The following is a 16,955-nucleotide window of genomic DNA, read 5'->3' on the forward strand; positions in this document are numbered from 1 at the left end:
GGATATACTATACAAGGAGAGCAACCATCATTAGAAACAAAATCTTTAAATTGTTTTCTTTGAAACAATTTTTCACATTTTGTATACTTTTCTTCACCAAAAAAAAAAAACCAACCACATTTAGTTACTTCTTGGTATCTTGTTTGAATGAGCAGGAGGGGAGAGGACTAATATTGAAACAATCTTATATATGATGACATGGTTTTATTGTAACAAACTAGGAGTGACCTAAATAGACAGCTGGCCCTGTAATCTAATTATGAGAAAAAGAAGGGGCATGGATCAACTCTTCAAAAATTTAATAGTCATCCTTTGTGGTAGCTGCCCATCCAACTTTAATTGCCTTAGTGTTAACAGTTCTATATAGCCAGCTAACTCCTTCAATCAATAGGCATTTATTTTGCAATCATTTTATCTTGAAGGATGTACTACAGAGTTAGTTTAAGAGATGACGCTCCACTGAGAGTTTGTGTGTAGGGGGCGGGAGGAGGTCAAAAGTGTGTGTGCTATTGGGGGGAGGGGCAGGGAGAGGTTGTTGTAATTGGCTAAGGGCTTTTGGTTGTGTCTATCTGGCTTTAAAATTTTGGGGGGCTAAAATTACAGCTTTATAATTTTGGGAGCAAGAATGACTAAGTACATACCTTATACCTTAGCTGATAACTTTGTTGTTTGATGATTCTTTCTTATGTGCATTGAAATGAAATCAAAACTAAATCTTAAGGAAAGATTTTGTCCCTGCCCAAATGTACCACTTAGGCCTGGCTCTGTACCGAGAGGGATGGCCTCTTATGGTGTATGTGTCCTAGTCTGGTTTATCAATATTCTCGAATTAAGCTGACCACAAAAGCCAAAGACATTTGATATATAGAATCGTCGTCCTCAAGGTATATCTAATAAAATTTAGCACTTACTGCTACTTAAGACTTATTAAAGATTTGACTAAGAGGAATCACATTTACTGAAAGACAGCCCAATAACTATCCATTCATTCATTTATAAGCTATCATGGATTAGTCAGGGCAGCAAAGAGCTGTATACCACTATCATAACCTCCACATTTTGTTATCTAAACCTACTCACTTTCACATTATACTGGCCATTGGCCAATATTGAGAGTCTGTGTGTGCTGTGTTCCATAGGAACATTTCTCTGGTCTCAGCACAGTGATGGTTGGGTTCCTCCGAGCATTGGTCTTCCTTTATCTAATGGGCACTGGTGTGTTCCAGTCATTTCTTGTTAGTAAGTGCAAATAAAATCATGATTTTATTAAGACCCAAAATCATGATTTCCCAAGCCTCTTGCAATTAGGACATCCAATTCCCCTCAACAGACATTTCTGGAATTACCCAAGGATACTGACATGCATGGTTCAAGTTCCCCTCAGCCCAGTGGTGTGCTAGTAAATGTGGAACCACCAGCTCTCTGGTGGAAAAAGCTACAAATTTGTAGCATTTGCTAATTTTCTTGGTGTAAATACTCCCACCCTGGTCAAAATGATGTCACTGAATATGAGGCTGGAAAGAGATGTGTAAGTAGCACATCATTATACAGTATTTACACCATACAGATACAACAGATGTGAACAACCTCTCTCGTAGCCTCCAACCTTTTTGGCACCAGGGACCAGTGCTCCTATGAGGATCTAATGCCTGATGATCTAAGGTGGAGCTAAGGCAGTGATGCTAGTGCTGGGGAGCCGCTGCAAATGCAGATGAAGCTTCCCTCTCTAGTTTCCCTGACCACTGCTCACCTCCTGCTGGGTGATCCAGTTCCTGACAGGCTACAGAACAGTACCGGTCTGTGGCCCAGGCAGTGGGGACCCCTGTTCTACACTATATTTAATAGTACAGTGCAGCAACATAAGTAGGATGAGTTTTGAGTAATCATCACCTTTGTTTTTTGTACTGTATAATTTATTTGTAAGTTCATATAATTTAATCTTTAAATAATAGCTCTGTTTAACGATTGGCCTGAAAAATTCCTAAAAGTTTAACAATTGGCTCTTATGAGCCAGTATACGCTGGCTCCAGCACACGCTGGCTCCAACACACCACTGTCTAAAGCCCCATTGGGTTGGGAGTCCCAACTACCAGTTTGCTCTTTGGTCTGTTAGAATGACAACTTAGTCTAATAAGGAACAGAACCTTAGCCTGATCCCTTTTCTAAGTTTTACCACATGTTCAAAAAAGAGTGGGAGGTAGTTTCCTACATGCATACAATCAGAACCACTACCTGCCAGTCCCCTGCTCCAAAGTCTGCTAATCTCCAGGTTTGCATGCTCCAAAGGGCTGCTGCCCACCACCATGCCTGTTCCAACCAATGTCTCCTGCCCAATTGGCAGCCTTCTCATGTGTCTGCTTCCAAGCTGCTGGCTCCCCTGATGACTTCTACTCTGCCCAGTAGCCCCTGCTTACACTTAGGCCAAGAGCCTCCTCCTCCGTGTATCTGCCTAGTGGAGCTTCTCTCTCCTTCATACCCACCTACTCTTGAATCTTATGGTGGCTCTGATAGCCTCTATTGCTGCTGCTACCTGCAGCATTGTCTTCTCCAGCCTCCAGATCTCCACTTCTTACCTCTTCCACTGTCCTCAATTTCTCATCCACATTTTAAAGTCCAAATAAACTTTGAAAACTGAGTTTCACATAAATGTGGCACCGAAATTCAGTTAACAAAGTAGGATAAAATAGAAATGAAGTATGATCCCAGTTTCATAAAAGAGATAATATACATATATATGTATGTATATATATCCCCCCACATTTCTCCAGAATATATACATACCTACCTCAGGGCCGATGTAAGGATTGAGATAACACAGGTATAACATTTGAAACAGTGCCAGAGCATGGACAGGTATCTCAATAAATGTTTCTTATTATTAATGGAGAAGCACTGCCTTGAGCTTAGGATAGCATCTTGTATGAATTTCTGGACAAAGTCAGACCCGAGGAATGAAGAAAAGACCTGTGGTCTGACCACCTCCTTCCTAGAACACTCCAGAAACTCTGGCTTGTCCAGATCCTTTGCGTGGCTACTATTCCTCCTGCCTTTCCAGAGGCAGAACAACAGTGGAAAGAAGAGATGGGCAACCAACCTTCTGAGCTTTTGTTTCTTCGTCCCTCTCTTTCATGTGCGATATTTGGTGGGTTTACCTTGGAGGTCACAGTCGAGTGTAGGAGGTAAATGCACGAACAATTGCAAGGTAGATGAGTAAGCAATGTAATGGAGGTGTGAACACAAAAGCACTGTGGAAAAATAGGACCCACATAGCGGATGGAAATATATGTGAAAGCGTTATATAGAAAGGAGAGAGCAGTACCCACGTAAAATATTATTATTGCTGATCTGGGGTCCACCGTAACTTGTCATCCAGGAACACTTGGGCAACTAGTCTCGTGGAATGATAGCATATAGAACCCTTTATTAACGATGTCACAGTTTTCCAGCAGAGCAACCCCTTCTTGCTTCCAAACGCACAAACCCCAGTTTCGAATATGGGTAATGCAGTCCGCGGTTCCCGGTTAACAGAAACAAGGATTACTTGCAAAACCAGGGAATGAAGCCAAGAAAAGACAAGCGAGGCGGGAAGGGCACAGCTATGTCTGCGGAGCGCCGGGGCCTGGGCAGCTTAGCTGGGAAGCGGGAAGGTCAGCGCTGCCCACGCTCGCTCTGTGTAATGGGAGCTCGCTCCTTGGGCGCAGCCAAGCCCGGGAGCCTTCGGGGCGCCTGCGCCGCCCGGGCGATGGCGCGCAGGGGAAGCGGCCAGAGCCGGCGACGCACCTGCGCGAAGGCCGCTGCGGCGGCGGGCGAGCCGCGCCCAGTGCGGTTGCGCGAAGGCCGGGGCGGCGAGGGGCGGCCGCGGCGCCGCGCGCCGTGCGCCTGCGCGGGGGCTGCGTGGCGCGGCGGCGCGGCCGGGCCGTGCGGAGCGAGTGGCGCTGCGGGTGGGGCTGTCGGCGGCGCTGGTGAGTTGTGCGGAGTTGGGCGGTGCCGAGGCGGAGGAGGAGGAGGAGAAGGGGGAGGAGGTGGCGGCAGCCGAGTCTGACGCGGGCCTGTTCGCGGGGGCTCCGCTCGCCTGCTTATTTATTTATTTATCTCTCGTGTGTGCCTCCGCGGGCGCGCGCTCCACGACTCGCAGGGGAGGGGGTGGGGGGGAGGGTCCCAGGGAAAAGGGGGCGCCGGAGCCCGGGCCGAACCGCCGCGTGACGTGTAGGTGAGGGAACGCCGAGCCGTCGCCGCAGCCTCCGCCGCCGAGAAGCCCTTGTTCCCGCTGCCGGGAAGGAGCGTCTGCTGCCGACAAGATGGCGGACGGGGAGCTGAACGTGGACAGTCTCATCACCCGACTGCTGGAGGGTGAGTGCGGGGCCCAGGCGACACCGGGAGGTGGGGGGGCTCCCCCCTGAGTCCTCGTCCCCCTCCCTCCGCCGCCCAAACCCGAGGGGTCCCCCCCTTCCCGCCCCGAGGCGGCCGCGGAGGAGGGGACGGAGAGGCCCGTTGGCCGGGAGGAGCAGCCTCCGAGAACACGACCGGGAGGAGGCACGGCGAGAGGGGCTGTCCCTGCGTCGGCCTGGCGGGGCACGGCCAGCACTGTCCCCGCGGAACTTCGGGGACTGGCACGGCGACGCGCCGGCGGAGGGTGCGGAGAGCCCCAGGGGTGTTGGGTGACCCTTCCCAAAGAGGGTGCCAGGATGCGTGCTCCTGTGCATTGTATGTCCGTGGAACGTGCATTTCTTCTCTGTTCTCTTTGTGCATTGCCCTTGCTTGGCTGCCTCCGATTCTCGTTGGGGGAGTGAATTTTATAAAAACCTTCTTGAGACGATTGTTTGATCCGTTCTGCATTTTTATACGGTGCCATAGAACGAACTCTCCGGAGAGGATAACAGCGGGAGTCAAGTACCTCCCATTTATTATTTCGCTTAAAGAAGAGTAAAGAGTCTTTGATCTAGTCGAAAATGCACCCAAGAAATATGGAATATGTAGATACGTTTGCTGAAGGGCTTGGCTTCAGGTTTGAGAATTTAACAGATTTGAACAGGATTTAATTTCTGGTGAAAGTTAGAAAAGGCCTATTGTAAAGCTGATCTTGTGTTTTAAAAGTCTTAGCAGCTTTTGAAGTTTCCGGGTCCTTATCTTGTTATTCAATAGTTTTATGTTGGGCTGGGGGGGTTGAGGGAAAGGGAGGAGAGATGGAGAGGCCAAGATATTATTCATAGTTAATCGCAGTCGTCCCTCAGTGAATCCCTTTACCCTAAAAGTTGCATCATCACGAACTGCCTTGTGAGTGTGTAGGGGGAAAAGCCTTTCAACAAATTTAGAGTCCTTTCTGCCAGAAACAGTCCAAAGATTGCATATGCACTGTTTGCTTTCGAATTACCTGAGGGTAATTGATACAGTGAAGCAGTATGTACTTACATTTGGAAAAATCATCGAAGAGCGATTATGGGGGGAGGGGAGGGCGCTAGTTCCTTTTTTTTTTTTCCATCCAGTGTCGATACCACATCAGTTCTGTGTATCCGTTGTGTAACTACAGTATATTTGCTCCAGATGTGAAAAAGCCTTGCAGCTGTCTTAAGACTGAATAAAAAAGCAAAGTTTTACCAGGAACTCTTATTTACCTTTTCCTTTACTGCCAAATTATTCCTTGGAGGCCCCCTGGTGCCTGCAGTCAGTGTTCACTGCTTAAGGCTTTGGACTTTTAACAGATGTGAACATCTTGTTGGGCCTTTGAGATATTTGTTTTTTTTTTTTTAAAAAAAGAAATTTGTATTTTGTAATTGTATGTTTTAAGAGGGAAATATAGCTATCTAAAAAATTTAGTATCTTGTTAACTTTGGGGGAAGTTTAGGTTTACCACCGTTTTTATACATTTTAAACTTGGCTTGTAACCATAAATATTTTAGTCTGATGTTTGTATCTCAACTTCTTTTTTATCTTCCATATAGTTACATATTTATTTACTATATACAACATAAAACACAGTAGACTTTAAAGTGTTTGATCTGGAACCTTTTAGTCAAATGCACCTTTTTATGATTATAGATACTTAAGAATCTTCATGGATTATTCAAGGTTCTTGGTAAAAAGATGTGTGAAAAATAGGATTAAGTGAGTGATTTCATTTGTTTTTGTGAATGCAAATATTTGGTTCTGTTTTTGAATGGTGGTTTTTACTTTTTTTGGCGAGAATTCTAGTCTAGACCTTTTCCTCTTTTAAATTAGCAAATATTTCTAGACCTGCTTTGTGCCAGCCCCCAAGAATCCGATGATAAGACGCAGTCTCTTCACTTGAGGAGCTTCCAGTACAAACAAGTGATTTTGGGGAGTTATAGCCTCCTATCTGTTCATATGTTCAATATACTCCCATCAGTAGAGTTTCATTACTTCTTAATCTTGGGAAGTATATTTAGTTTGACAGTGCCTCCCTGGGATTCTTAAATTCTCTAGACTCCTCTTCTCCTTTCCCCTTCCAAAACGTACATCCATTAAAAGACAACAAAAACGGCTTGGATTTTCTAATAAGTATTTTTAGTCGTCAAATAAAAATTTTTCTGTCTGCCTTCATTTTCAGTGATATTATATGCTAGCTAAATTTAACTCAACATCAAGTGTTGGTGTTTTGTAAAAGCTGCCTAGCAGAATGGCTAGAGTTAGATTTTTTTTTCTTTTTAGTATTAAATGAATATACAAGTTAAAATTCGTCACAATTTTTCTACATTGGGATGGGAGGAATCAGCAATACTTGATCTCATTTTGAAATGTTGGCCTTCCAGAATATTCTCGATTCTGTTTTTTTATTGTATTGCCAATTAACTATGTAACACTTTTAGTAACTACGTTTTATGAAGTTTGCTTTGTGTTTTTCTTTTTTAGGTGAGTATATCACTGGCACCATATTTACAAAGTGCCTAGAGCATTTTTAAAAATTTTATTTAATACAAAACAATATACTGACTTAATTGTTTGGATAGCACATATTCCTTCAGTATACTTTCTTAGGTTAACTTTTACTTATGAGCTGTAAGCCAAAGATGTCTACCACTCTTATACCCTGTAGTGACCCTGTTAACACATTATTGTGGGTTATCATAGTATTCTTGACTGTTTAAATCGAAGCTAGTTCCTATGGTATCCTGGAAGATCCAGTAAGAGCTTTTTACTTTGATAGCAGTAGGTCTAGGAGTTAGGATGGCAGTGGGAGGAGGGAGTACAGCAGAATTGCCTGGAACTTTATTCAAAGTATAAATGTTGAGTTTATTCTGGAGGAGGTGAAATGGGATGAGTAGAATCTGATGTGTTTGGAGAGAGGATGAGGGTGGAAAACTGCCTTGCACTTTGAAGGGGCTGTACCAGTTGTTAATAACATGCCTATTAATAACATGCCAGTTGTTAATAACATGCCCTGGTTATATCATGTATGTATATCATATGTGTAAAACTGTGTTTGGGATTTGCTTTTTTCCTGATTATAAACATAAGCATTCTTAAAGGAAATTTGTGAAACAAAGGTATAAATGGAAAAAAAAAAACAGTCCCACCCCCTCGCCATAATTCCACAATCCAGAGGTAGGTAACTCGTTGAAATTTTGATATATTTTTGTTTATATACTTTACACCATTGGAATATGATTTATATAGCTCGATGGATTAATTTTGCAAGCATAACATTGTGAACATTTTTCTTCGTCACTGAAATGTCTTCAGCCATATCTCAAAAGCTATTTGCTGAGTTATAGAAAAGTTTATTCTTAGTTTCTTTCTTTTACTTTGCCGTAAAGCTAAGCTTGAATATTATAGCATGAATTGTAGAATATTAGCACTGAGTATACTTCCAATGGCAGAATATGATTGTGTTTATATTTTTGGCCCACTAATGGCTTTATGAAAATTTTGGAACGTTTGTGTTCTTGTTTTGTTTTTTAATCCATTTTTCACTTTATCGCAACTTGTCAGATATCTGAATTTGTGGAACTGCTGTGATCATTTAGTGTGCATCTCCCCTTTCCTGTGTATCATATACTCTTAAAATTTACTTAGGCCGACAGACTAAGCAAAAGGAAGTTTTCCTCTGGTGTGTCCTTTTGCAGTTTAAAAAGAATGGATTTAAAAAACAAAATGGGTTAATGAAACCACATTAAAGCCCCCTTTTTAAATAAGTTTTGTTCCGATATAATTCACATACCATGCAAATCCCCTGTTTGAAGGGTACAGTTAAATGATTTTTATCTATTCACAGTTGTACAGCCATCAGCACAGTCAACTTTAGAACGTTTTCACCACCCTCAAACACAAACTACCCTGTTCCTATTAGCCAACGCTCCCTTTTTCTATTCACCCATCACCCTGCCCAGCACTAGGGAACCACTAATTTATTTTCTGTCTCTGGATTTTGCCTATTATGGACATTTCCAATAAATGAAATATGCAACATGTGTTCCCTTCTAATTGGTTTCTTTTACTGTTTTTAAAGTTTATACATGTTGTAGCATGTGTTAATATTTCATTCCTTTTGTGGCTGAATAGTAGTTCATTGTATAAATATTTATCCATTCATCATTTGAGTTTCCCCTTTTTCGCTATTGTGACTAGTACTGCTGTGAACATTCATTTACAAGCTTTTGTGCAGGCATGTTTTCAGTTCCCTTGGGACTACAGCTAGCAGGGGAATTGCTGTGTTATATGGTAACTCTACGTTTAACCTTTTGAGGAACTGCCAGACTGTTTAAAGACTCTTTTCTGATTAAATTGTTTAATTATGACCTGACAGTCTAAAGGTTCAGCAGTTTGAAGGAAATGATAGTTGCTCCTGGCAACCTCAAAGTCTGCAGGGAAAGTGTGTCAATCCAAAGGCAGGTCTGTTAGAAAGTTGGGGAGTATAGGCAATCATCAGACAGATATTTTCTCTCTCCTCTTGCTTCTTGGTGGACCAGAAGCTAGAGGAGGCATAAAGGTGGTAGGTACATTTTTTAACTGACTCAGAGGTAGGTTTGTTTTCCCATTAATGAGTTCCAGCAGGTGAGGGAAACTCAGTTTAAAGTAGCCCACAAGTGTTTCTATTTTGTTATTTAAATGCAGTTCGGGAGCTTTTCTGGTAAATATTTAAATCTAAGATTAGGATTCATCGGGATTTTGAAATCTATTTACATTTGAGTCGAGAAACAGGAATATAGTAAGATTTCGGATTAATGAGGAAAATAGTAAATTGTATCTAGTAGGTTTTTTTCTCTGCTATCTTATTCTCTACATTTATTGTTTAACAGAGGATCCATTCCAGTAGCAGGCATCTCAAACAACTTTAACAGGTAAAATAAAGTAGATGCATAAGAATGTCAGGATATTGAGAGATAATAACTAAAGTGTCATTAAGTGTTTCTGAAACAAATGTTACCCTGGAAGTTTTAGGATGCAAGGATAAGAGGAGAAATGGTTTATACATGTCACTAGGCTTATCAGCCGTGTGGTGGGAGAGGATAGGGATTCTCAATTGAATCTTCTGAGATTTAATTTTGCATAGATACAAATTTATACCCTCAGGCAGCAGTCACTGCTCCTTTGGCAGCTGTAAATAGCCATGTCAAGTCTTACTCTTCCTAGCAAAATAGAGGGTCAGAGAAGATAGGGGAAAGAGATCAAGGTCACAACTCTTCTTTCTTGTACACCTTCCACCTTCCCCTAAGACTGAATTGGATTACCTTTGAAGTCTTGGTTATTAGTTGGTAAAATGTAATTTTTTTTACATCTCATTCTCTGAAATGTATAGTGGAGACTTTCCATCTGTTAGATAAAATGAAAATGCTTAATGGAAATAAAGTCTTTATTCCACAAATAGGGGTAGAATACTAAAAGTACAGAAACTAATTCTATAGGTTAATAAGAATAAGTAATTAGTAGCCAGTCCTTTCCTAGTTTGTTGGAGGAATTCAGTCTCTGGTCTCAGTTGAGTACTTGTGCAGTAGAAAAAGTCTTAAAAGAACAGTGGCAGTTATCCTTTATTCTGCCTCTGCTCTGTTTACACGTGTAGCAAAGTGAATTCTGAGGGTATACATTACCTTCTGGAAAATCACTGTCCTCAGGATTCTCCCTTCCAAAATTTACCTGCTGGAGACTAGAGCAATGAATCTCAAAATTTTTGAGTCTTGGGACCACTTTATACTCGTAAAAGAATTGAAGACAAGAGCTTTTATTTATGTGAGTTATCAGTACTGTGTTAGAAATTAAAACTATTTAAAAATATTCTTTAATGTGTTTAAAATAATAGTAACCCATTACATTGTAGCATGGTGTTTGTTTTCTAAAACCAACAAAATAGTGATAAACAAATCTCTCTAATGTTCAGTTTTATAGAAGACTACTGAATTCTCATATCTGCTTTGCTTCTTCTCTGATACATTGTTTTGGTTGAAGCATATAAATAAAATCTACCCGGAGAATGAAGGACTATTTTAATAGCTTTTTTTTTAAGTAATTGTGGATATTCTTTAATATTATACCAAAAATTGACAAGTGATCATTTAAGTTAATTGTTATGTAGCATCTAAAATATCAATGAATTTTTTTGTTCTTTTACATTAAAATCCATTGATCTATCTTGCACTTTAAATGGATATTACACATGACTTTATACATTGGTCATTCGGAAAATGCTGGTTGAGTTGAGTTATGCAGATGTTAAATGTTTACACATTTTATACAATATCAAAAACAAAAAGTCTTTATTGCAACAAAAGATTAGAGGAGTCCATAAGTATGGAGAAGCTGTCAGATTCATGGTGCTGGATACAAGGTTTCCAAAATTTTAATTTTCACTTGAAAGCTTGAAACTTGTCATTAGCAACAAATGCTGTGAGTTGTTTTCCTTGAAATGACACACACTTTAATCTGTTAAATATCTAAGTGTGAATAACCATAATTTGTCAGTTGTGCTTTCCAGTAAAAAAGATGTTCTGTAATAAAAAGTGGCTAGTTCAGCTTGGAACTAAAACAGTCACATGACTGCTTCTCTTGGAGACAAATGTTGTACTTTGATATGCAGCTTTATGGGTACTTTCAATTTTCATCATAGAGAATATTAGAAAGATATATACTCACTGGCGGATATGTAATCAAATTGATTGTTTTTGCTGTTTCATCAAGGACATTCTTAAGTGAAACAGGACTTTCTAGTGTTTGACTGTAAGTGCATGGCAGTGAACAACACTGATGACTACCAGTCCACTTAGGCACCACTGACTTGGTTTCTGCTAACTGAGGTGGCAGCATTTCCACAAGCCATTGCTTTCGTACCATGCAGATGTCAACACGTGAGAAAGGATCACACTTTGAGAACATAAGGCTCGGGTATTCTTTCCTCTATTCCTGAATTGTCTAGCCCTCCCCTATTATCTGTTACTTTTCTTCTTTTCCTCTTTTCTCACTGTCAGTGTGCCTGGAATGATTTTTTGAAAATGATTCACAGACCCATTTGAGAATTCGTGAAAGCTATGGTCCTTCTCAGAAAAATAAGTATGTTCATGTACATACACAATATTAGAGACATTTTGGAGTATTAATGCAGAGCTCCTGAAGGCTATCTATAGGCTCTGAAACCACATTAATTATTCCAATCAGGCAGACATAAATTGAAATTATGGTAGCCACCTAATTCACTTTAGACTAAAATTCCACATTGTAGCCAATTGTAAAATTTATACTTTCTTTTTTGTAACTTAAAGTAGACTTATGTACTAAGGATGTTGAAATTTAGGAAATTTAGGAAACCTGGATTTAAATTAACTTTGCTATTAATTAGTGCAGAACTTGAGTGAATTTTTTGGGGGGGTGGGGTGGGGTCAAGTAATTAAAATAATAAAAGCTCATGAAGATTACTAAGGTTTCATGGGGCAGACATGACAGTGGAACTAATTTTTCTTGGCATCCTTAGCGTTTTAGAGAAGGCAATTATTAATAACATGCTGAAGAAAGAAAATAGATGGTTATTGCAAGATAAAATTTCGTGCACACACAACACAGACACATATAACACCATTTGTAATTTAAGACATTTTCATGGAAAAAGTTTTTACAGGAATATGAAATTTGAAATATTATTCAGTACAATTTTTGTAATTATCAGAAGAGGGGAATTCTTTGTGGGAAAGAGATTTTCCTTAATTGAAGTTTAGTTAGTGTTCCGTATCATCAAAATTGATTCGTCTGTTTATGCTGATCTGTAATGAGATTTTACATATTTCATCTTGGAAGATGTCGTTTAATGCAAGTACTACCAAATACAAATATCTATCTACAAGCATATGATTTTAGTTAAATGATTTTGCTCATCACTTGAAAGGCATTTATAGAATTCTTTTAGTCTTCCCTTAGTTTTTGCCTTTTAGCATGCCATTACATTGGAAATTAATCAATTCCAAGAGAAGGTTAGGTGGAAGCTTTTTATCTGCACAATTAAATGGATTTTTATACAATTTGCACTAGCATTACAATCTGAAGAATGCTGTTAGAACTGTGGCTTGAGCTTAGAAAACATATTTGATGCAAATCTGTGAGGGAATAAAGATCTCATTCGTTTTAACTTTTGTCAGCAGCAGAAGTGAATAAAGTAACTTGACATTTGCTTGTGGTTCAAGCAGTGTTAATTGTTGAAATTACCCACAGTAACCGCAGCATACATTTCATTATAAGTATTTTTTTTGCTTTTTAATTTTAGGTCGAATCATTAAGAAACTATCAGGTTTGCAGCAAAATCTAATTTATAAAACTCATAATAAAATTTCAGTATTGGCCTTGAACTCAAAAAAAAAAAAATATCACAAACCTTTATTACTACTAAGCCATCGAACTTCTGGTAGTAGGACAAGTCAAGATTTTCAGGTTCTATTTCCGACAAATATTTATGGAACCGACAGTGGTTAAGTTCATGTGAGCTAGTGAAGTTCACCACTGTTTGGTCCAATAATATATAATAGATTAGATTATTTTTCTGAGTAAATTTCTCCATATATTTTAAACACCTTAAATTTTCACAAGCTTTGTGAAATTGCCTGGCTTAATCTTTCTGCTCCACATGTCTTTATCATCATCAGGTTTTTTCCCTCAGCTTCTTTGAAAACATTCTTGCCTGCAGTTGTTCCAGGCAGACTCTTTACTCACTTCAAATTCATTATTGACACCTCGAAAAGCAACAACTAAGTATTGTTAATACCTGTGAACTCATCAAGAGCCTAGGAAAACCACTCAGATTATGTTTTGTTTTTTTAAACTGATCATTGATGTTGTTCCCAATTCTGCAACTCATAATGACTTGTTTTTACAGAAAGGCTAATAGTCTTAAGCAAGTTTATTGTTTTGGGACGTATTTCTTTGGCTTTTTCAATCAAACACGATTTAATTAACTCACCGTTAGTAAATGGCTTTCCTCACTTGCTCACGCATGTGAACCAATTGGAAACTTAATTTAGTTGCAGCCTCATTTTTATTCTTGTGAAGAAATTTTACTGTGATGAGATTCCATTTAAATTTTTAAAAATTTTCTTGACTGTTGGCTTTCCTGTGAATTGGGAATGTTGTAATGAGTGCTTACTCTGGTAATGTGAACATATCTGTAATGCCAGAAATACAGTGCCTACCCATGTAATTCAGTAACAAAATCAGCTCTCCACTATGTCCGAAAAGCTTGGCATTAACATTCCACTTTTATTGCTTTGACATGATGAATATGCACTGGTAATAAAATAAAATGTTGCAGTACAACAATAAGCATGACACTTGACTTATAACTGCATTTCTGCAGTTTGTAGTACCCTGAAAAGCAGTGTGAAATGATGAGAGTGCCCCATGTGGTCTTTATTGCAACTACTGCATAACACATAAACAAATAAAATTGATTGTCTCAAGAAAATTCTATTTACAGACACTGAAGTTTGAATTTCATAAAATTTTTGTGTCACAAAGTGCTGTTCTCTTGTACCCCCCAACCATTTAAAAAAATGGAAAAATTATAAGTTACACAAAAGCAAGCATTGGGCCAAATTTGACACTCAGGCCTTAGTGTTTTCCTCCATTTCTGATGTAAACAGGATTATGCAGAAAGATTACTTTATCAGGGGTCAGGAGACCTTGGTACTCCCGCCAAAGTTGTGTGACTGATTCAGTCAGGCAAAATGTCGGATTAGGTTCAAAGTGTCTAGTCCTTGGCAAAGTATTCCTCAAAATTCTTTACTTAATAATCTGAATTTCTAGTGTGTGCACATCAGTCATATTTTGTGTACCTCTCTGGTTTTACTTAAGCAGCCATTCCATTGTATTAAGCATCCAGCACAGGGAAATATTGAGGGTTTGATCTCTGAGAGAGAGAAAGCACTAGTGAGTGCACCAGTCACTCTAGCTTTTTTCCTGGTAGCATAAGGGACTCAACTCCAAACAAAAAGTCTCAGTCTTACTGGACTAGATTAGAGGGAGAAGTGAGGGGCTATTATAATAGTTGAAACGTAAGTCCAAAAGAGAAGAGATCCACATAGATTCTAACCGCAAAATCTGCAGACAGGTGCCCCTAAAGTACTAACTGACTTCTGTGGTACACATGCACAAGAGAAGATTCTAAGGAAACAGTAGATAGGTTTTTAACATCCCCCTAGTTGCCAGGAACGCAAAAGCTGATATTCAAACTCTGCCAAGTTAAGAGGGGCCACATTACACCCTTAGTTTTCCATTGAGACTCCATCATGGCCATTCTGTAAGATTGAAGGCAAATCTGAAATAGACCAGCCCCTAAGAAAATGTGGGTGTCACTGGCACTTGCTGTTAAAAGGAAACAACACTCTTTGGGGGAAGATATTTTTTAGAACTTCTACAACTTTTCATCTGTAATCAAATATTTCATTCAGTGAAATGCTTCAGGACATGCTAACAGGATTAATTGACCAAAAATGAAGAAGAATCCGAAAAGAGCAAATCCACAGATAATTCATATCATTAGAATTATCTCACAGAAACTTTGATTTGATATGCTCAAGATGAAAAGATGAAAATTTTATCAGACCTGGAAACTACAACTAAAAAATAACTAAAATTAAGAATTTGGTAGTTGGGTTTACTAGCAAATTAGAAACAGCGGAATAGAGGAGTTATAAGCTAGAAAAAATTAGTTGTGGGAATTTTGCAGTGCTGAGAGGAAAAAATGGAGGGGAAATACAGAAAGAAAGCCTAAGGGACACTGACCAAGAATTTTCCAAAACTAAGAAAGAGACCATAATATAGATTAAAGAGTCTCTGAATTCCAGTCAGGAAAAAAATACAAATAAAGCTGTATTGAGACCCATCTTAGACTTACCTGCTAAAAAACCAAAGAAAAAAATCTTAAAAGCTACCAGAGGAAAGAAGTCCTTATCTTCAGAAGAATGATAATAAGAGTGGTTGATGTATCACCTGAAGCTACAAAAGCTAGAAAACAATAGAATGAGCTCCTAAAGTGCTGAAAGAAAGTAAAAAAGAATGCTAACCTAGAATTCTAAATCCAGTGAGCATATCCTTCCAAAGCAAAGGCAAAGTAGAGACAAACTAAATCAAGACTATCACTAAAAAGTGCTAAGAGAAGTTCATGTTGAAAGAGAATGATCCCAGCTAAAAGCACAGAACTGCAAGAGAAAAAAAAAAACATCAAATAAGGATAAATGGATGTAAATATAAATTTATGCCATTCAAAATAATAATTATGGCTTGTGAGGTTTAAAATATGTGGAAGCAATATGGTATGACAACTGTAGAACAAAAGGCTGGAGAGTGGTAAATCAATCAAAAGGGTGTTTTATCTCTAGAGTGACCACCAAAAGGAAGACTATATAACTAAAAAGCTAATAGAGTATAAAATGGAATAAAAAAGATAATTGATTACTCCAAAGAAATGCAAGAAAAGAAATAAAGGAATAGAAAACAGATAAGACAGACAAAATATCATGGGGTGGTAGACTTCAGTTTTGTCAGTAATTACAGTAAATATAAAGGAACAACACATAGCTCAGCAGATCTAACTATATACTGTTTACAAGGGACATTTTAAATTTAAGGGCACAGATGTTATGTAAAAGAACGGGAACGATATATCAAGTTCTCATTGGTTAGTTGGCTGTATATATCAGAAAAAGACTGCAAGGCACAATGTATTACTAAAGGTAAAGGGCATTGCACAATATTAAAAGAATAAACAAGAAGATATAATTATTTAAAAATTTTTAGGTATTTAATCATATAGAATAGATCTAAAACACAAAAAGAAAAAGTCGATAGAACTAAAAGTTAAAATAGACAAAACCACAACCATAGTAGATTAACACACTTTTCTCAGTAACAGAACAAATGAAAAAACAAGGATCTAGAAGATTTAAAACAACACAGTCAACGTGACCTAATTGACACACACAGAACACTGTCCAGCAACTACAGGATATACAGTTGACCAAAATTGGGGGTTCGGGTACAGTCAAAAATCCATGTATAACTTTTTGATTTCCTTAAAATTTAACTGCCCTCGATATCCATGCGGGATTGGTTCCAGGACCCTCTGTGGATACCAGAATCCACAGATGCTCAAATCTCCTATATAAAATGACAGCGGTCAGTGCATACAGTGGGACTTTTGCATCCGTGGACTCCCAACCATGGATTGAAAACAGTACAGGTATTTATTGGGGGCGATAGGACATCTTATAAGTGGACCCAAGCAGTTCAAACCCATGTTGTTCAAAGATAAACCGTACATACTTTTTTTTAATTATCTGTAGAACACTTACTAAAATATACCATACACTATACCATAAAGCAGATCTCAGTAAATTTGAAATAAGATCTCAGATATATTCAGTGATAAACTAGAAATCAATATCAGATAACTAGAAAATCCTCAAATATTTAGAAATTAAGCAATGTACTTTTACATGTCTTATTGGCTAAGGAAGAAATAGTAATGAAAA

The 16,955-nt window shown here is 38.8% G+C and overlaps 1 protein-coding gene across 1 annotated transcript in view; it reads left to right on the forward strand.

Moving 5' to 3' along the window:
• The first annotated feature begins 3,896 nt into the window (after positions 1-3,896).
• PPP1CB (protein phosphatase 1 catalytic subunit beta) overlaps positions 3,897-16,955 on the forward strand; it is a 31,707-nt gene continuing 18,648 nt past the window's right edge. Inside the window, exons 1-2 of the mRNA XM_016145340.2 lie at positions 3,897-3,962; positions 4,211-4,350. Of these exons, the coding sequence (XP_016000826.1) occupies positions 4,299-4,350 (52 nt within the window). The 5' untranslated portion in view covers positions 3,897-3,962; positions 4,211-4,298. The remainder of the gene's footprint in view (positions 3,963-4,210; positions 4,351-16,955) is intronic.

The sequence above is a fragment of the Rousettus aegyptiacus genome, unplaced genomic scaffold (genome assembly GCF_014176215.1).
Source record: "Rousettus aegyptiacus isolate mRouAeg1 unplaced genomic scaffold, mRouAeg1.p scaffold_m13_p_7, whole genome shotgun sequence".
Taxonomy (NCBI): Eukaryota; Metazoa; Chordata; class Mammalia; order Chiroptera; family Pteropodidae; genus Rousettus; species Rousettus aegyptiacus.